The 21,355-nt window shown below is 45.6% G+C and overlaps 1 protein-coding gene across 3 annotated transcripts in view; it reads left to right on the plus strand.

Moving 5' to 3' along the window:
* The window catches only part of LOC115112355 (C-type lectin domain family 18 member A-like), a 32,385-nt gene extending 11,912 nt beyond the window's left edge, over positions 1-20,473 (plus strand). The window contains exons 3-13 of one of the 3 annotated variants that reach the window (XM_029639367.2): positions 8,216-8,446; positions 8,709-8,806; positions 8,960-9,081; positions 9,742-9,849; positions 10,009-10,101; positions 11,598-11,704; positions 11,869-11,998; positions 12,134-12,230; positions 12,740-12,831; positions 19,677-19,833; positions 20,001-20,473. In XM_029639367.2, the coding sequence (XP_029495227.2) occupies positions 8,216-8,446; positions 8,709-8,806; positions 8,960-9,081; positions 9,742-9,849; positions 10,009-10,101; positions 11,598-11,704; positions 11,869-11,998; positions 12,134-12,230; positions 12,740-12,831; positions 19,677-19,714 (1,116 nt within the window). In that variant the 3' untranslated portion in view covers positions 19,715-19,833; positions 20,001-20,473. Of the gene's footprint in view, positions 1-8,215; positions 8,447-8,708; positions 8,807-8,959; positions 9,082-9,741; positions 9,850-10,008; positions 10,102-11,597; positions 11,705-11,868; positions 11,999-12,133; positions 12,231-12,739; positions 13,787-14,364; positions 15,169-19,676; positions 19,834-20,000 lie in introns of those variants that run through there. The other 2 variants (XM_029639366.2, XM_065013119.1) reach the window with 2 other exon arrangements.
* The last annotated feature ends 882 nt before the right edge of the window (positions 20,474-21,355 follow it).

Consider the following 21,355-nt stretch of genomic DNA (forward strand, 5'->3'; position numbering starts at 1 on the left):
AACAACACGAATGTGTGACAAGCCTCCAATGATAATCCACTGGGCAGTTTCTCTATATCTGTTCCCATCTATTACTGTGCCAGTCTTATCTCCCTTTGCTTACATTGCATGAGGACAAACGAAGACAGAGGACAATCAGTGGATAATGAAACACACAACGGTGGGGTTGAATAGTGTATGTCCTAGAGGCCTAATGGCCGTTTTGTCCAAAACCGTCACTTATCATAGATTGTGTTCTCAAAGCCAATGATAGAGCAGAGTTCCTAGACTGCTGCTAAGCATCGGCAAACTGCACATAGCTGATAACACGTAATGAGAAAAAGAGGATGAGGATATTATCATGCTGCATTCAGGACTGTGGTATTACAGGTAATTTGCTTGCGAAGGCCGATGGAGGAATCCCGGGCGAGCTGAAGAAGCATATTAAGGAGCTTTTCTGATAAACGCTTAAAAGGCTCAGGGCTTTAGCTGCGTTTGTGATTCTCTTTGAGGAATTTCCACCCAGGCAGGGCAGCAGGCGTGGGTAAGCGCTGACTGATTGTGTCGGTAAAGAGATTATAGTGTGGCCCTGCAGCAGCCTCCCTCTTCTCCCTCTTCTTCTTCTCTTCAGGAGATAAAAGAGCAGCGCTTCACACAGTTTCACACAGGCTCTTCTCTCTCTGTACTCAGTCCATGCCCTCTGGAGGTTCACCTAGGGCTGGGGAAGCCTGTCTGACAATAGGAGGTACTTTGCTTCAACTACAGAAATGGAAATGAGGTATTTTCTTTTGGTGTAAGACAGGAGAGGGAGGCGTTTGTTTTACGTCTACACATTGCAGAAACTCGTTTTCTCGTTGTAATGACATAATTTCAAGTTTTGCCTGCTGGGTATGTGTGAGACAAAGTGTATAGGCTATGTGTATGTCTGCAGCTAAGTAATTTACAGTACATTAGGTCAAAGTTCAACCCGCTTAATGTCTCCACTTAGCTGAGGACTCACACGGCTAACAGACAGATTTGAGTGGGCATGAAAACATCGACTGGGAAACAGTGTTCCTGCTGATTGTCACTGCTATTAAAAGCTCCGCTGTCTTGGCTTATTTTATGGACTTACACTCCTTGCCAACATCAATTCCTCGGCTATAAGTTGTTGAATTTACGGACCATAGCAGAGTAAGACTAAACATATTCCTATATCTGGTCTTTGCTTCACTCCTGTAGTTACTTAATTCCTTGCACTGATGCATTGTGACGTGAAAATGGAACATTCAAGAAGGGGACTTGCCCGGTGACCCTGCTCCCCTCTGGTGGCATCAAAGCGTGCGCTGATGATTTTGACCAGGAGACATCAGAGGGAACAATGTGCTCAAAGGGGCTTAGCACAGACTCTTAATTAGCTGTCACTCCCCTGACATCTGGACATCCCTCCATTCATCAAACAACAAATGTCCTATGATGAGGAAGTAGTGCTAATGATGAAGTTAGTCCTACAGGAAGCAACATAATCCTTTCCAAGCTCTTTATAGTATGGCATGAATACTCCCATACACTGGGCCTGTTGTATTCTCTCCAAGGTTTTCATGTGTCAGTCATAAGACCTTCATCTGAGTTTTAGTAGGTATTTTCCTTAATAAATTGAAACACGTGTCTCCAGTTAGTGTTTCTGAGTATTAAGGATCTCTTACTTAACTACAAAGTTGAATAATTGACAAACGGGTCAGTGTTCCCTTTTAGAAGGCCCTTAAATATTAACACTGATGTGCCAGATGAAGATTAACTTAAAAGGTGACAACATGAAAACTCCCCTCTTTTCACCCTGTCAGTGGACCCAGTCAAAGCCACTGTGGAGGAAATGACATTGATTTGTTTGGCTGTCTCATTCTAGCTCCCCTCTAAGGGGGGTGTTTTTATATAACACACATTCAGGTGAAAACACCAGCTGTGAGCTCTGCTGAGTACACACAGGCAGGCTGTGAGCTGTGGCTATCAGTAGGACAGGAGTGGCCTGGAGAGTGTTTGTGTTGGGGGCCCTCTCAAGGTGATGGAAGGCTGGCAGAATCTCTGAGGAGCAACGTTGAGAAGGTGTGGAAATATGCGACTGGTGGGGGCTGTAGTAATGGTGAAGGAGAAGAGACAGGGGTCAGTGAAATGGGGAGGTGGTTGGATGTTGACGGCCTGGCTAACTTTTAGATCTCTCTGAAGAGCGAGTGGGAGTCGGCTAGCTTTGCATGACATCCCACTGGTGTGTGCCAGGATAGCCCTCTCCCTCCCTCCCCTTTCCTCCCCCTCTGTCCCCTCTCCCCATCTCCACAGGTACCCCCCCAAAGCCTTAAACACGGGCACCCTCATAGATATCATCCTAACCAACTTCCCCTCTAAATACACCTCTGCTGTCTTCAACCAAGATCTCAGCGATCACTGCCTCATTGCCTGCATCCGTAATGGGTCAGCGGTCAAACGACCTCCACTCATCACTGTAAAACGCTCCCTGAAACACTTCAGCGAGCAGGCCTTTCTAATCGACCTGGCTGTGGTATCCTGGAAGGATATTGATCTCATCCCGTCAGTAGAGGATGCCTGGATATTTTTTTTAAATGGCTTCCAAACCATCTTAAATAAACATGCCCCATTCAAGAAATGTAGAACCAGGAACAGATATAGCCCTTGGTTCTCCCCAGACCTGACTGCCCTTAACCAACACAAAAACATCCTATGGCGTTCTGCATTAGCATCAAACAGCCCCCGTGATATGCAGCTGTTCAGGGAAGCTAGAAACCGTTATACACAGGCAGTTAGAAAAGCCAAGGCTAGCTTTTTCAAGCAGAAATTTGCTTCCTGCAACACTAACTCAAAAAAGTTCTGGGACACTGTAAAGTCCATGGAGAATAAGAACACCTCCTCCCAGCTGCCCACTGCACTGAAGATAGGAAACACTGTCACCACTGATAAATCCACCATAATTGAGAATTTCAATAAGCATTTTTCTACGGCTGGCCATGCTTTCCACCTGGCTACTCCTACCCCGGTCAACAGCACTGCACCCCCAACAGCAACTCGCCCAAGCCTTCCCCATTTCTCCTTCTCCCAAATCCATTCAGCTGATGTTCTGAAAGAGCTGAAAAATCTGGACCCCTACAAATCAGCCGGGCTAGACAATCTGGACCCTTTCTTTCTAAAATTATCTGCCGAAATTGTTGCCACCCCTATTACTAGCCTGTTCAACCTCTCTTTTGTGTCGTCTGAGATTCCCAAAGATTGGAAAGCAGCTGCGGTCATCCCCCTCTTCAAAGGGGGGGACACTCTTGACCCAAACTGCTACAGACCTATATCTATCATACCATGCCTTTCTAAGGTCTTCGAAAGCCAAGTCAACAAACAGATTACCGACCATTTCGAATCTCACCATATCTTCTCTGCTATGCAATCTGGTTTCAGAGCTGGTCATGGGTGCACCTCAGCCACGCTCAAGGTCCTAAACGATATCTTAACCGCCATTGATAAGAAACATTACTGTGCAGCCGTATTCATTGATCTGGCCAAGGCTTTCGACTCTGTCAATCACCACATCCTCATCGGCAGACTCGACAGCCTTGGTTTCTCAAATGATTGCCTCGCCTGGTTCACCAACTACTTCTCTGATAGAGTTCAGTGTGTCAAATCGGAGGGTCTGCTGTCCGGACCTCTGGCAGTCTCTATGGGGGTGCCACAGGGTTCAATTCTTGGACCGACTCTCTTCTCTGTATACATCAATGAGGTCGCTCTTGCTGCTGGTGAGTCTCTGATCCACCTCTACGCAGACGACACCATTCTGTATACTTCCGGCCCTTCTTTGGACACTGTGTTAACAACCCTCCAGGCAAGCTTCAATGCCATACAACTCTCCTTCCGTGGCCTCCAATTGCTCTTAAATACAAGTAAAACTAAATGCAGGCTCTTCAACCGATCGCTACCTGCACCTCCCTGCCTGACCAACATCACTACTCTGGACGGCTCTGACTTAGAATACGTGGACAACTACAAATACTTAGGTGTATGGTTAGACTGTAAACTCTCCTTCCAGACCCATATCAAACATCTCCAATCCAAAGTTAAATCTAGAATTGGCTTCCTATTTCGCAACAAAGCATCCTTCACTCATGCTGCCAAACATACCCTTGTAAAACTGACCATCCTACCAATCCTCGACTTTGGCGATGTCATTTACAAAATAGCCTCCAATACCCTACTCAACAAATTGGATGCAGTCTATCACAGTGCAATCCGTTGTGTCACCAAAGCCCCATATACTACCCACCATTGCGACCTGTACGCTCTCGTTGGCTGGCCCTCGCTTCATACTCGTCGCCAAACCCACTGGCTCCATGTCATCTACAAGACCCTGCTAGGTAAAGTCCCCCCTTATCTCAGCTCGCTGGTCACCATAGCATCTCCCACCTGTAGCACACGCTCCAGCAGGTATATCTCTCTAGTCACCCCCAAAACCAAATCTTTCTTTGGCCGCCTCTCCTTCCAGTTCTCTGCTGCCAATGACTGGAACGAACTACAAAAATCTCTGAAACTGGAAACACTTATCTCCCTCACTAGCTTTAAGCACCAACTGTCAGAGCATCTTACAGATTACTGCACCTGTACATAGCCCACCTATAATTTAGCCCAAACAACTACCTCTTTCCCAACTGTATTTCATTTATTTATTTATTTTGCTCCTTTGCACCCCATTATTATTATTTCTACTTTGCACATTCTTCCATTGCAAAACTACCATTCCAGTGTTTTATTGTGCTATATTGTATTTACTTTGCCACCAAGGCCTTTTTTGCCTTTATCTCCCTTCTCACCTCATTTGCTCACATTGTATATAGACTTGTTTATACTGTATTATTGACTGTATGTTTGATTTACTCCATGTGTAACTCTGTGTCGTTGTATTTGTCAAACTGCTTTGCTTTATCTTGGCCAGGTCGCAATTGTAAATGAGAACTTGTTCTCAACTTGCCTACCTGGTTAAATAAAGGTGAAATAAAAATAAAAACATCTCTGAAACAGGACCCCATCTTTGGGGGCCAGTCGTGAAACGGCATATGTGGAAACACGCCCCTTTCACATTCGGGTCCTGAGTGCTGACAGCCGTCTCCACGATAACTGGCTGCAGTTGTCGGGGCAGCTAACGCTGAGCGGAGACATTCTGCTACCACTCGACACGCACAAGACGAGACAGGGGTCAAACGGCTTAGCCAATGAGTGACAGCCACTGTCCGTCTCCCTGTCCTAACAGAGGCAGAGGCTGCCTCATCAGTTCCTCATCAGCAAAACAGAAGAATCCACACTGTTTATATGCTGCTTATACAGTGTATTCAGAAAATATTCAGACTTTTCCCACATTTTTGTTATGTTACAGCCTTAGTCTAAAAAATGTTTTTTTAAAAATCCTCATCAATCTACACACAATACCCAATAATGACAAAGCGAAAACAGGTTTTCATAAAATGTTTGCAAATGTATTACAAATAAAAAACAGAAATAGCTTATTTACATAAGTATTCAGACTCTTTGCTATGAGAGTCGAAATTGAGCTCAGGTGCATCCTGTTTCAACAACATGAATGGAGTCCACCTGTGGTAAATTCAATTGATTTCTACATGATTTAGAAAGGCACACACATGTCTAAATAAGGTCCCACAGTTTACAGTGCATGTCAGAGTAAAAAACCAAGCCATGGGGTTGAAGGAATTGTCTGTAGAGCTCCGAGACAGGATTGTGTCGAGGCACAGATCTGGGGAAAGGTACCAAAACCATTTCTGCAGCATTGAAGGGCCCCAAGAACACAGTGATATATCCTCACACCAATATTTTTTACATTTGCAAACATTTCTAAAAACCTATTTCTGCTTTGTCATTAGGGGTTATTGTGTGTAGATTGATGTGGGGGAAAAAACAATATAATATATTTTAGAATAAGCCTGTAAAGTAACAAAATGTGTAAAATGTCAAGGGGTCGGAGTACTTTCCGAATGCACTGTATGCTTATATATGTGTCTACTGGGACACTGTTTAGACACTCAGTTCTTCATCTGCCTCAGTGCCTTGTGTCTCTTTAGTGGGCGGATATCCCAACTCAGTACTTGATACTGACAGGCCCATCATGTCTCTGACTGTACTGTGTCTTTAAGCAGAACCCTGTGAGTCTGTCTATGTTGTAGCCGGCTCTGTGCCAGGAGAGGAGAGAATGTTAATAGGTGTGTGACGTTGGGATTTCATTTGATCCCTACACTTTAGAGACACACACCTCTCACCAGACCAGGGCATGACTAAAGGACGCTAACCCATCCAGACTGTCCTGCCTCTGGCCCCCTACTCCCCACCCCCGATTTACCCCTACACTCCATGACCCCTTCTCCAACTCCCCTTACTTCTCTCTCCCCCTACATCCCAATCCACCAGTGTCTATGTCTCTCCTCTCATAGTGAGAGGAGAGACATAGAGGAGCTCAATGGGTGTAACTTTTGTTGACAATTTCGATACCTTTTGGAAACAAAACATGTTTTATAAGGAGGATGGGATCCACCCAAATAATTTGGGCTCCTGGATCCTTTCACAGCATTTACAAGGCTGCATTGAGACAATGACTTACTAATGACCCAAAGCCCAGCTCAGTTAATCCCTACCATTGTGACACTGAGTTGGCATAATGCTGAAGCAAATGTATATTATATCAGGGGCATTAGAAGACACAATGTAAGTAACCTAATTGATGTCCCTCTAACTGCCTCTGCTGATCCTACAGCTATTGTATGCTGTAATCATGTGCCTATGAACCAGATTTATACTGTTAGCACTGAGGCAGTGTGCCCTAGTAGGAAGTCCAGTGTGTGCAGCTCACCCTGCACTAACATAAATAACAAGAGCATATCTACTTCTGCTAAGCTTCCCAGTAAAGCAATGAAAACAGGTAAGCATCCCAGAAAAGTGCTCAAAATAGCCCACGTTAACATATGTAGCTTAAGAAACTAGGTTCTTGATAATACCTTTGATGCAGTGGCAGCAATACAAGGTTATAACATTTACAGAAATGCCAATGGTGGAGGTGTTGCTGTTAATATTCAGAACCACATTCCTGTAAAGCTTAGAGGATCTCATGTTAAATACAGGTGTCTTCACAGTCCCCAAGTCCAGAACAGACTATGGGAGGCACACAGTATTACATAGAGCCATGACTACAAGGAACTCTATTCCACATCAAGTAACTGATGCAAGCAGTAAAATTAGATTTAAAAAACAGATAAAAATACATCTTATGGAACAGTGAGGACTGTAAAGAAACACAAACATAGGCACATACACATACATACACACACACAAAAACATATGCACTATACACACAAGTACACATGGATTTTGTATTGTAGATATGTGGTAGTGGTGGAATAAGGGACTGAGGGGGCACAGTGTGTTGTGAATGCAATGTTTTTAAAATTGTATAACTGCCTTAATTTTGCTGCACCCCCAGGAAGAGTAGCTGCTGCCTTGGCATAATAAACACAAATACAAATACAGGGCTCATAGGACACCTTGCTTAGCCGGAATCCTCCCCTAAGTGCACCAGCTTTGAAAGCAGAGATCACCTTTCAGCCTCCCAGGCTGTTCGCTGTTCACCATCCTGACTGTGTAGTTTCTTTAGGACTGTCCTGTTTAAGATCAGGTACCATCACATGGCCTGTGTTGGCCTTTAGCGATGAATAGCACACTTGCTGTTGTTGATCTATTTAAGGCCTATGAGGATGAGATAGTATACTCAGTGACCTAATGGTCAGCTGGCCGAGCAGCAGAGTCACTCTGCCATGGTCTGTGCTCATACAACCAACTTTATTTATTTCCCTCCCATACTCCCACACAGTCTGTCTTTTTATCGATCTCCCCATCAGTCCCTGCACAAATACCATATCCATTTTAGGCTATAGATTTCCAGAGCTCTGCGACTAAGTCTTCAGAAGAAACATTGTCAGTGAACATTAACAATGGGAGGCCAAATGGTGAGCCTGGCATGGGGAGTGTATCAAAAGCAAAATGTGTCCCTGAAAAAGGGCCCTTCAGGTCACAAAGAGAGGAAGTCAGTCTGTCACCCTCAGTCAATGGAAGGTTGTCCCCCTTTGTATTAGTTTAAACGTGTGTGTGTGTGTGCGTGCGTGCGTGTGTGTATGTGCGTGTGTTGTCTTCTCCCCCTTCCCCATATCTGTAGGACTGGAGTGAGAAGCTGGTTCTACTTGCCCAGGAGAGGGCGGAGTCTTGCCACACAGACCCCTCTCCTCAGGACCAACAGCTCCGCCACATTGGCTGGAACACCCATCACTCAGCCCATGCCACAACTTCATTTGCTGAGGTCATTGACTCATGGTTTGAGGAAGGGAGGGACTTCATGTACTTGAGTGGGCAATGCAGAGAGAATGCTACCTGCCAACACTACACACAGGTAATGGTTAACAGTACTGGATCTGCTAACTGTGCAGCAACCCTAAGTAACTTTGCGTCAAAACAAGAAGTCTCAATTCAACTATCATTTCAATTTGAATAATTGGCGTGACTGAGTTTGTGTTGCCCACTTGCCAATACATTGTGTTGCCAATATACTCCCTTTCCCACTATGTTTCTCTCTAACTCTGTCTGTGTGTCTGTTCCTGTCTGTCAATCTCTCTCTGTCCGTCTGTCTGTCTCTCTCTCTCTCTCTGCTGTAGTTGGTGTGGGCCACCTCCAGTAATGTGGGCTGTGCCAGACAGTTGTGTCTGAGGCGTGATGCTCTCTGGGAGCTGTTTGTCTGTGCATACTCTCCTGGGTAAGAACACAATTAATTTACCTGATGTCAAACTTCTCCTCCTGTTTTAGTACTCAGCCTTAGCGTGCGTGTGCGCGTGTGTGTGCGTGTGCGTGTGTGTGTGTGCGCGTGTGTGTGTACATGTATACGTGTGTGATATATGTCTCTCTGCAGGGGTAACTGGGAGGTGAATGGGAGGTTGGTGGTGCCCTATGTGTCTGGCTTCTCCTGTTCTCTCTGCACCTCTTCCATGTCAGGCTGCTTCAGACTGTGGGACCATGTGGGAGGACTGTGTGGTGAGACCCCTATAGAGAAAACTCTCATTCATTTAAAGGTAGACTCAGTGAAATGATGTTGCCATGAGCAGCACCGCAGATTTTGCGATGAGTGAGATGCAATACTTTTCTCTCACAGTCACACACAGTATCTGCGCATGTGCACGGGTTTGCTTCACACTGTTACAGCGTGGGAGCCACGGGACCAAAACAGCGGTGAAGCCTCACACTTCAACGCTCTTAGTTGTTGTGGAAATGGACCCACTATGCTGTTTACTTTGTGCATATAGTTGAGTCTTCCTTTAAATTACTGAGAAATGTTCGCATTTGAAACATATTAGCTGTTCCTTACTCAAAGTAGTATCTATTTCAACCAACTCTGTTGATTGTTGCCTTAGAATCTCTTTAGTGCACTAAAAGCGACGTATCACCTCTATTGAAGATGACAGTTCATTATCTATTTTGAGCCAAAGACGTTAAGTGTATTTTTTGCCTCACTGAAGTATTGTCATGTGAAGGGGTTTTCTCTTAATCCGGTTTAACTGTTTAGCCAACACTTAACCACTTACCATGCAATGATGGCCTTGTCAGAGAACAAGCACTAACTGGAGGCTAAATCTATTCATGGAAAAATGAAGACTTTTAAGCATAGGTATTTAGGAAATTGTATCTGTGTTCCAGAGACCCCCAGGAACCCATGTCGCATGAGCTGTGGGCAGCATGGTCGTCTGAACATCTCCTCCTGCCAGTGTCATTGTGGACCTAGGTTCACCGGACGATTCTGTCAGGGTACCAGTCTATGTGCTCGTGTTTACCAGTCTGACAGTCTACTACAGTCATTATTATCTCTATGTGTCTGACTAGGCATGCTCTGCAGTGTGTGTGTTCAGGTATCTCTGTAGGTGCATCATGGTCGATATACTGTATGTGACTGTGTGTGTGTTTCAGTGCGCTGCAGTGTGAAGTGTGTGCATGGCCGCTACAAAGAAGAGGAGTGCTCCTGCAAGTGTGATGTTGGTTATGGGGGTGCTGAGTGTGCAGGTGAGTGTGATGTTGGTTATGGGGGTGCTGAGTGTGCAGGTGAGTGTGATGTTGGTTATGGGGGTGCTGAGTGTGATGTTGGTTATGGGGGTGCTGAGTGTGCAGGTGAGTGTGATGTTGGTTATGGGGGTGCTGAGTGTGATGTTGGTTAGGGGGTGCTGAGTGTGCAGAGTGTGATGGGGGTGCTGAGTGTTGGTTATGGGGGGTGCTGAGTGTGCAGGTGAGTGTGATGTTGGTTATGGGGTGCTGTTGGTTGGGGGGTGCTGAGTGTGCAGGTGAGTGTGATGTTGGTTATGGGGGTGCTGAGTGTGCAGGGAGTGTGATGTTGGTTATGGGGTGCTGAGTGTGATGTTGGTTATGGGGGTGCTGAGTGTGCAGGTGAGTGTGATGTTGGTTATGGGGGTGTGATGTGAGGGTTGTGATGTTGGTTATGGGGGTGCTGAGTGTGATGTTGGTTATGGGGTGAGTGTGATGTTGATGTTGGTTATGGGGGTGCTGAGTGTGCAGGTGAGTGTGATGTTGGTTATGGGGGTGCTGAGTGTGATGTTGGTTATGGGGGTGCTGAGTGTGCAGGTGAGTGTGATGTTGGTTATGGGGGTTGGTTATGGGGTTGCTGAGTGTGATGTTAGTTATGGGGGTGCTGAGTGTGATGTTGGTTATGGGGGTGCTGAGTGTGCAGGTGAGTGTGTATGTGTGTGGGAATCAGGGTTGTGGTCAATTCAATTTCAATTCCAGTCAATTCAGGAAGTACATTGAAACTTTACTGTATTAATTTAAATGGAATTGACCCCAACCCTGGTGGGAATACGTTTAGGTAGCCATTGTGATACTGTCACACCATTACTTTAAACCAAAATGAACTCCTGTCATCATTGTATCTAAGTCAATGCACCCTCTCTTCTATTAAGCTTCAGCCTGATTAGATTCAATGTTTACTGTGTTATCAAGCCATATGCATCTCAGGGGTTTTTCTTGTTTGGGCAAAAGACCGTCCTCCGTCCTCTCTCCTCCATCCTCTCTCCTCCTAGAACTGGAAACCGATAAGTGGTCATGTCGTCGAGCAGTGTGTAAATTTGTAAGTAGGAAGAGTGTCCTCCCCCCCTTGATAGCCACCTTTCATCGAGGATACTCATGTATCCTACCATGGAAGAGTTTTGAAATCTGTCACACCCCCATTTGAATCAGCTTTTGTTTTGTCAGAGACTAAGAACATGCACACATTTAAAAACAATATGCTACGTATTGTTTTATCTATAAAATATCTTCCACAACTAACTTAATTAATTTTGATTAATTTGAACGTTTTAAAAAGGAGGCGAGTGAGGACGGAGGAGAGAGGACGCAGGAGGTGAGCAAATCGAAATGATAAAAGGTCATAGTGTTTATTGTGACCAGAATGGACTGCGGTCTGTACACTAAGTTTGAGCCAAGATGGATGGTCAGTGCCTGGTGTCTCCTTTACTGAGGCCTAATGTGTGTTGCTTATGTTTCTGTAGAGAAGCAGCAGTTTCCCTTCCACAGCTGTGACGTGAGGATAGATGGAGAGTGCTTCATGGTGTCTCCAGAGGTCGACACCTACTATGGAGCCAAGACCCACTGTCAGGTTAGAGAGAGAGAGAGTGTGTGTGTCTGTGTGTGTGTGTGTGTGTGTGTGTGTGTGTGTGTGTGCGTGCGTGCGTGCGTGCGTGCGTGCGTGCGTGCGTGCGTGCGTGCGTGCGTGCGCGTGCGTGCGTGTAACCTATGTTGTGGTGTGTGTTTGGACCCCAGGAGCGAGGAGGGATTCTGGCCCAGATCCACAACCAGAAAGTTCAGGACATCCTCGCATTTTACCTCAGCCAGCTGGAGCCCAGCAACGAGGTCACAGACCCTGACTTTGAGACACGCAACTTCTGGATCGGTACGTCACTGTCCTTCTATACATACAGCCAAATAGCTTTGACAGACTGACTTTGGGAGTTTGTGTGAGCAGCATTGAGATGTGTCAAGGTGAGATAAGGATAAGCATCCTGTAAGGTTGTTGTATTGTGTCCAGGGCTGACATATAAACCCCTGAAGGACTCTTTCCGCTGGGACTCAGGAGAAATCCCCACATACAACAGCTTCGCCTTTGGACAGCCTGACAACCAGGGGTGAGAGAGTCATAACTTTTGACATCTTAATGATAATAGTAACAACAATTATAACTTTGTATTATCACGTCACCTTGTTGAATGGATAATCATAAAATAATATTATTGTAGTCAGAATCTACAGTAAGCAGGTGGAATGAGGCACTGCAAATGCGACTCCACAATATTTTTTTACTGGTATAGTCTCACGTAGCCTAACATTATCACCTCACCCTCTGTGTCAGGGGGAGAGAAGCCTGGGCCCATACCCACAAAGCATCTCAGAGTAGGAGTGCTGATTTAGGATCAGTTTTTCCTTTTAGATCAAAATTAATATGATTATATGGACAGATCCTAGATCAGCACACCTTATCTGAGATGCTTTGTGGATACGGGCCCGGGACATTGAGGCTACTGTGTTTGAAAGCAGAACTGTCATTTTCTGTCTGACCACCAGATGTCTCTGTGTCCCCTCTCTCCATCTCACTCTTCCTCCCTCTCTCCTCTCCCTTGTGTCTCTCTCCCTGCAGCTTCGGGAACTGTGTGGAGCTGCAGGCTTCCAGCGCCTTCAACTGGAACGACCAGCGCTGTAAGACATGCAACCGATACATCTGCCAGTATGGTGAGAGAACACAACTCTACGAGAGACAGAAAGAGACAGAGGTGAGGGAGGGAGAGAGAGGTGGAGTGAAACAGAGAGATTCTGAGATATTCTAATCAAGGAAATCTGTCCTCACACTGCATCCAGACTCATTACCATTAGATGTAGCATTCACTGATATATCTTAAAACTCTCTAAACCTGCAGGTGGTTTAAAACACCTGTTGGACATTGACATCACCGTGACAACATATTAAGAGAGACTGACAGCAGCTCGTAAAAACAGACAGAGCGGAGTTCAAACACTATCGGTAGAAGTTACCAGTACACACAGATCTAGGATCAGCTTACTATCCCCAAATTCTGACCTTAAATCAGCATGCAAGGGAAAGACATCAGGACCCTAAATCTTTACCTGGTCTCTCTGGCTGAGGGATGCTGGAGTCAAAGTGAGTGTTCGGTGTAAAACCCAAGCAGAGAACACATAAACACATCACAGCCCTAACTCCTGATCTGGGTGCAGTGTTTACCGTCTGTGTTTACGAGGGAGAGGCTGTGTGACACGGCCCACACGTTTTAATGATACACTCAGCTGGAATCAATGGCACTCAGGGCTCCTCATAAAGAGCCTTTTAGAGATCGATATACGTCAGGCCTACAATGGAACCAGACACACACACACATTTCTCCCCTCTATAATTCACCAGAGTGATGGAGTCAGAATTGGAGGGTGGTATTGTTTGTTTGGGTTTGGTTAATTGTGTGCGTTCTAGGCAGGTGTCGAGCGCTGCAATCTCATATTGATCATCCAGGGCCGTCCTAATCCAGTCAGTGTTGCTGGACGTTTTTAACAGCTCACCGTTTAAAAGCTCTGAATCTTGATGGAAAACCATAGGCTTCTTAGAGCGAGAGGCCTTTGTGTACAGAAGGGTCAGTAAAGAGGATTGGAGAGGAGTGTGTGGGTAGGTGTGTGTGCGTGTGTGCGTGTGTGTGTGCGTGTGCGTGTGTGTGTGTGTGTGTGTGTGTGTGTGTGTGTGTGTGTGTGTGTGGGTGTGGGTGGGTGTGTGGGTGGGTGGGTGGGTGGGTGGGTGGGTGGGTGGAATGGACCTGACCAGAGCTTAAAGTGGAGTGATAAGGCTGGTGAAAACAGAACACATGAGAACACAGCTGGACTAGAGGGGAGCATGTTTTACTCAACTCCCTCCTCTACACAAGCACTCTAACTAAAACAAAAGATTCATTGGAGCAACAAAGAGTGAAATGAATGGATTTGACTGTGATTAATAGCTCCCCCACACAATATCACACACACACACACACACACACACACACACACACACACACACACACACACACACACACACACACACACACACACACACACTCCCTCTATCTCATACCCCCCTGAAGGTATAATTGTGAAGCTGCTTTGATGTGTTCTGTTAATTGGCAATAAAATGATAAGCTGAAAGCACAGGGAGCCTGAGGGGTCCACACAATTACCCAGATACAGTGTGTGTGTGTGTGTGTGTGTGTGTGTGTGTGTACATCACAGCTCCAGAGCACATAGCCCTGTGGGAGGTTGGCCGGTGATGAACTCGGCACTCGAGGGTGGAGAGCACAGCATTGGAGGGGTTGGGGAGGTGGGTCGTTTGGGCCGTTCGTTGGACCCGGTCTGGGTGTGTGTCAAGCAGAAGCTGGTCTTATTCTTATTTCATCCAGTGTTTTTCACGCCAACCCTTGTTGCACATATCCCCTGTTGCTGGTCAGGACTGGGCCTGTCTAACTAGTGCAGGAAAAAAGCACACACTTTTTTATTTTATTTTATTTATTTCACCTTTATTTAACCAGGTAGGCTAGTTGAGAACAAGTTCTCATTTGCAACTGCGACCTGGTCAAGATAAAGCATAGCAGTGTGAACAGACAACACAGAGTTACACATGGAGTAAACAATTAACAAGTCAATAACACAGTAGAAAAAAAAGGGGAAAAAAGAGTCTATATACATTGTGTGCAAAAGGCATGAGGAGGTAGGCGAATAATTACTCCCTCCTCTACACAAGCACTCTAACTAAAACACAATGGGAGAACTTCCAAACCAACAGAGTTTGAGCTCAACTGTAGATGGTCCATGGCAGCACAAATCTTTGTTTTGTACGATACTGTTTTTTGTATTGCATATTCTTTTCTCTGACTTAGCTAAATTATGATTCATTTCTGATGTTTGCCATACCTGCCTCCCTGCATTGTCAGTTTGAATGTACAATTCTCCCCAATGCACTGAATGTACAGTACCATGACAACCACTATTTTTGCTTTCTCAGTCATCCAGTAAGTGAATTAAAACGGTTTGCTACAATGTGCTGTGGGGTATTTTTCCAGACTCTGTAATTCTATTGGTCTCTGTGTATGTGAGTGTGTGTGTGGTGTTTAGTGGAACGTTTGTGTTGTAGTATGTGAGTGTTTGTTTGGAATAGTTTGTGAACGTGGCACTGTGTGTCTTTCTACACTAGTTTGGGAAGAGGCCAGTTTTACTCCTGTGTGTTGGGAGCGTCTCTGAGGTGACATCACAGACAGTGTCCAGGAATCCCTATGGACCAGGGATGAGTGTGTTCAGCTGTTTGTCAGGCAGCACTAGGAGGGGAGAGGGGGATGAGGGTGGGAGGGATTAAACCAACCTGCAGTGCTGCAGTGGAATCATGCAAATGAACAAAGCTGAGAGAAGGTCACCAGGTTAACAGGTGGGCAGTGGAGGAGGAAGACGAGCAATAACAGTGTGTATGTGTGTGTGTGTGTGTGTGTTTACCATACCTGCATTAAACAGTGGTGTTAATGCCAAGCCCACTGCGTTGCCACGCTGCCACTCAACAGCTGATTGGTACAAAAGACAAAACTACTGAAAAAGTTGTTTTTTAAATGGAAGTACAATCACCCATATTCCCCACACAGCAATCAGCCTTGAGCAATCACTGAATTTACAGTAAAGTCAAGAATACAGGGAGGCATTTTGACTTACAGTAGGTCATAGTCAGGGTTGTTCTGCTCTACATTGAACAAACTGATAACGTGGTATTGATTGTAGATGCAGATACGTAGATAATGTGTTCATGTCTTTGTGTGATAGACGTGCCTGCCAAAATGCAGATGAAACTGGTTTTCGGGCTTCTAACTGTTTGTATGACAATGCGTGTGCTGCGACTGAGTCTTGATTTACATGTATGCATGTAAAGTGTGTGGGTGCACTAGGGCTGGCTGATATGGCCTAAAAATCAGATCTCAATTTCTTCTTATTTCATATTTCTCTTATTTCACTTATGGGTCGATTCGTGGTATGCTTTGTTGTACAATTAAAGGTCAAATCCACTGCATTTCAAACAGTCAGCAGTAATCTAATGAATTCAGGGCTTGTGAAATTATGGCTAGGCTAAACATAATTATTTCATCTAAATAGTTTAACTGGCTTTTTTTCTCAATAATCACTGATCTGGCATTTAAGTCTGTGTATGAAAAAGACATTTTTGTTCAAAACCATGCATAATGTACATTCACTAATAATGACTAACTTATTGTTGCAGGCATTATATAAAATTAACACAGGTCTCAAACTAATCTTTATATTTCAAGTTTAGCCAACTTGGATCTACAGTATTTGCTAGCTTACAAGGCAAAACCGTTAAATTGTTATGAACACACCATTCTGTCCATTCTGTCCACCTCCAGCTGTTCATAACAATTTAACGGTTTTGCCTGTCCACTGTCATTCTGTGCAGAGCATTGCATTTCCAGAATCAATGTTCATTGAGACTCCAGTTTAAGAGACGTTGAGACATAAAAAGAGTATCAATACCTTCTACTCTATTACGGTAAAATAATGTCTCAATGGGTTTCTGTGTCCATATGACCGATTCTGTTGGACCACCAAACCTCAAATGCAAATAGCGTGTTGAAACCGCTTATCAGAGAGGAAGAAGTGATGTCATTTTTGTTTTGAGAGGCAGGGGGAGGGGCTTGGTGTGTGTGTAAATGGGAAGGTGCACACTGCCAGAGATCTGTATATAATGATGAGATACTCATGTCTCCGCCCTAACAATGGGAGTCATTGTCCCATAGGCGCGAAGGACAGCGACAAACTTAGGTCGAAAATAAGCCCATAGAAACGCATTGGGTTTATTTTGGACAGATTCTGGAGCGAGTCATACCTCTAGCTTCGCCTCTTCCTCTCTGACACAGCACAGAACGAGTCAAGGAGACAAGACCAAACAACATGAGAACAAGAGGACATAAACGCTCATTAAAATGAAAATGTAATACAGACATTTGGAATATCGCGCAAAAACGTACATTTGAATTAATCAAATGAATGTGATCGCCCAGCCATAGCGTGCATATACGTGTGTATCATGCATGTGTATGAGACACCTTCACGTGTGTGTGTGTGTGTGTGTGTGTGTGTGTGTGTGTGTGTGTGTGTGTGTCCACGCTCCATGTAAGAGACAGAGCACTATCCTAGAGCCAGTGTTAGCGTGGCTGGCCGGCCTGCAGCCCGCTGGTCTCATGGTGCCCTCTGATAAGCTGGTGCCGTAGCTCGCCTCAGAATAGAAGCAGTGCCAGTGGAATTAGCTCCCATTGTCATGGTAATAACAGTGATATTACTGCCCTAGTCTGCCACCGACCCACCATTGTAAGGAAACAGGAATGCAATTTCTCCTGGGGCAGCGAGCGGAAGGAGGATGACAATTACTGTTGTGTGTGAGAGGGAAAGTCTCTAAATGACTCTCCATTCAAGCAAGGCCAATGGGCCAGGAGCCAATTAAAGAGGGAGCAGTGGAAGAGCAGCATCCCCACAACCCACAGCTCTTACACACACACACTTATTCAGGGTTACACACACACACACACACACACGCACGCACGCACGCACGCACGCACGCACGCACGCACGCACGCACGCACGCACGCACGCACGCACGCACACACACACACACACACACACACACACACACGTTAAGAGGAACAGACTGAGGCACCTCTTTCTCATTGTCAAACACAAGCACACACACACACACAAATTAATTCTCTCACATGCATAACTCTAGTGGAGTTTGATTTAACGTTACACTGAGTCTCATGACTTATTCATTTGAACACGTTTAAATATTTGGGTTTGTGGACTTCATAATGCAGCGGGGGTCCGTCTGAGCTGCATGGATCACCTACCACAGACACCATTCGTCATGATTAAACGCTCCTGTGGTGTTTATGGGATCAGACAGTCTCCTCTGATTCCTACAGATATGTATCTACACAACAAAGTGCCGTGTGAATCACCATGGAGGAAGCCAGGGGTAAAAATGGTGACGCCGTTCACTGCTCTCTTTCACAGAAGAAGAATAAAGTACCTGAATAGCAGCGTAGTGGTAGTGTAGCTGGCGGCATGTGGAGGAGATATGTGGGCCTTTCAGCGGGGAGGAGAGCTCCAGATTAGTCTGGTTAAACCAGCGGCTGATAATCAGCCACAACAATAGAGCCAATTACTCAGAGCCCACAGATAACTGAGCTCCCCTTCAGACCCAACCCTTCCTCTCCTCTCCTCTGCTATGGCTCATTTATTCTGGAGGTGTTTCTCTCTCTCTCTCTCTCTCTCTCTCTCTCTCTCTCTCTCTCTCTCTCCTTTCTCTCACTCTCCTCTCTCCCCTCTCTCTCTCTCTCTCTCTCTCTCTCTCTCTCTCTCTCTCTCTCTCCTTTCTCTCTCTCTCTCTCTCTCTCTCTCTCTCTCTCTTTTCTCTCCTTTCTCTCTCTCTCTCTCTCTCTCTCTCTCTCTCTCTCTCTCTCTCTCTCTCTCTCTCCTTTCTCTCACTCTCCTCTCTCCCCTCTCTCTCTCTCTCTCTCTCTCTCTCTCTCTCTCTCTCCTCTCTCTCCTTTCTCTCTCTCTCTCTCTCTCTCTCTCTTTCGCTCTCTCCTTTCTCTCTCTCTCTCTCTCTCTCTCTCTCTCTCTCTCTCTCTCTCTCCTCTCTCCTTTCTCTCTCTCTCCTCTCTCCTCTCTCTCTCTGGGTGTATAAGTATCTCAAAGCAGCAGGGCTACTGAAGGCTGCAATCAGTAGTCAATTAAAGCCTTTTACATTCCAATGGTAATGAGGGCTCCAATGCCCACCTGCGAGGAGGGAGGGTGGAGGGGATGGGGGGTTGGGAGGGGTCTGATTACGACTCTTATGGGGAGGTTGATGGTAGGGGATAGACATTTGCAGACAAGGCCTATAGAGTTATCATAAACCTATGTCCCTCCAGTCATTGGGGGATGCAGTGTGTTCTGGTTTTCAACCCTACCTTTTACTAACTGATTAAGACCTGAGACACCAGGTGAGTGGATTCTCCAACCAATCAATGGCCCTGATTGCCAAATTAAGGGCCAGCATCAGAGACTGTTGCCTCCGAGAGCCACGCAGATGTGAACCCCTTGTCCCCTGTATAACCTCATTGTGTTTGGGAGAACTAGTTGAAGAGTAAATAACATGCCACTGCTCAGAGAAACACTCTATAGGATAGGTTGATAAGTTTGCATCTTTATTTCTCTCCAAAGTACTAATGCATTTCTCATTTATTTCCCAGCCCTCCAAATCCATACACACAAAGTCAATTATATGGTTATGGAGAGAGAGAATTATCAGGCCCACTGCCTAATAGGAACAGTAACTAATTTTAGCCCAAACCAATAACAATCTATTCAAAGGGAGCTTGTGAATACGCTACAGTTCCCCTCATCATTAAACCAATATCTTTTAGCCCTTTATCTACATTATGGGAACATTTTCTCCCTATTCTCTCTTCCCTCTGTCTTTGTCTACTCCTCTCTCCCTCTCTTTATTGCAGACCGAGCGCCCGGCACATTGCATTTGGATGCCAGATGAACTTTGATAAGAGTTAATGAGAAAGTAGCATTGTGCTGTGAGGACAGAATGGCCCTGGCTGCTCTTAAGGACCCCCTCACCACAAGATGGAGAGAAAAGAACTGCCCACTCTACCTACGGTATGTCTGGCAATAGGAGGGGGGAGGATGGGGAGGATGGGGAAGAGGTCGGATGATAACGGGGAGGGAGGAGGAACAGTATATTTTCAGTCAGTGACCATTTTGTCTTGTTATTAACCATTTACCCTACTCTCCCTCTGTTTACATGTTCTCCATCACGGCTGCAGGTTTCATCTCAAAATGGCGTCCCCCGTCCTCAGAATCTACAGCACCTAACCTGAATGGGACCTCTAACCACACTCTATATAAGAGGGTCGTGTTCAGCTCAGGCCAAGACATTCAACTTGCACTGGAGTGGGACATGGGAAATAGAGTAGATGGGTTTGCTTTAGATGTGTTAGTTCCGCCTGATGATATTAAGCCATGATAGATAGACTAGGCTCATTGCAAATCATAGAACTCATAATTCTCATAAGCAAAGTGTAACATCCATTTATTTTAATGAGCATCTATCATGACTTTCTGTTTTTCCGACATTTAGTCCCAGTGTCTTTATGGAAATTGAGAACATTTCAGAATGTCCATGAGCCTCTACTGTGAAGATAATGGATTTGACCTGCTGTTTACTTCATCCCAATAAAGTCTTCCTTAGCATTTGATTTATAAACACTTAATGTCCTCAAGGAGGATACGAAATAATCGTCAGGCTCCGATCAAATAAAATCAAAATAAAATAAAATCAGATGCAAGCATACTTCTGTTAAATGCGGTCTAACTTGGAATGCTGTGTGTGTGTGTGTGTGTGTGTGTGTGTGTGTGTGTGTGTGTGTGTGGAGCTGATTCGTGAGATGGCGAGGCGGAGAGACAGGGCTCGTCTCAGACACGCCAGAGAGGCTAATGTATCTCTTCAGCTCTCTGATTAGAACCATTTATCGGAGATGAGGGAGGGGAGGATGAGGAGTGTTGGAGAGTGGGAGGGATACAGGGATAGACGAGGAGAGGAGAGTGAAAGTGGGATGTGGAGGAGAAGGAGTGTGGCGAAACGAGACAGGGAGAAGCAAGGGAAGAAGGAGTGAGATGGAAGAGTGAGGGAGGAAGCAAAAACATGGAGCCCAGCGTGAGGCAGAAACAGAGGAGATGGGAGGGGAAAAGAGAAGCGATAAGAGGAGTTGGATTGGAGAGAGAGAGAGAGAGAGGAAGGGTGGAAAAGGGCATAGAGAAGAGAGGAGTTGGACTGGAGAGAGAGAGAGAGAGAGAGAGAGGAAGGGTGGAAAAGGGCATCGAGGAGAGAGGAGTTGGACTGGAGAGAGAGAGAGGAAGGGTGGAAAAGGGCATAGAGGAAAGAGGAGTTGGACTGGAGAGAGAGAGGGGAAGGGTGGAAAAGGGCATAGAGGAGAGAGGAGTTGGACTGGAGAGAGAGAGAGGAAGGGTGGAAAAGGGCATAGAGGAGAGAGGAGTTGGACTGGAGAGAGAGAGGGGAAGGGTGGAAAAGGGCATAGAGGAGAGAGGAGTTGGACTGGAGAGAGAGAGGTGGAAGGGTGGAAAAGGGCATAGAGGAGAGAGGAGTTGGACTGGAGAGAGA

Source organism: Oncorhynchus nerka, linkage group LG28, assembly GCF_034236695.1.
Source record: "Oncorhynchus nerka isolate Pitt River linkage group LG28, Oner_Uvic_2.0, whole genome shotgun sequence".
Lineage (NCBI taxonomy): Eukaryota > Metazoa > Chordata > Actinopteri > Salmoniformes > Salmonidae > Oncorhynchus > Oncorhynchus nerka.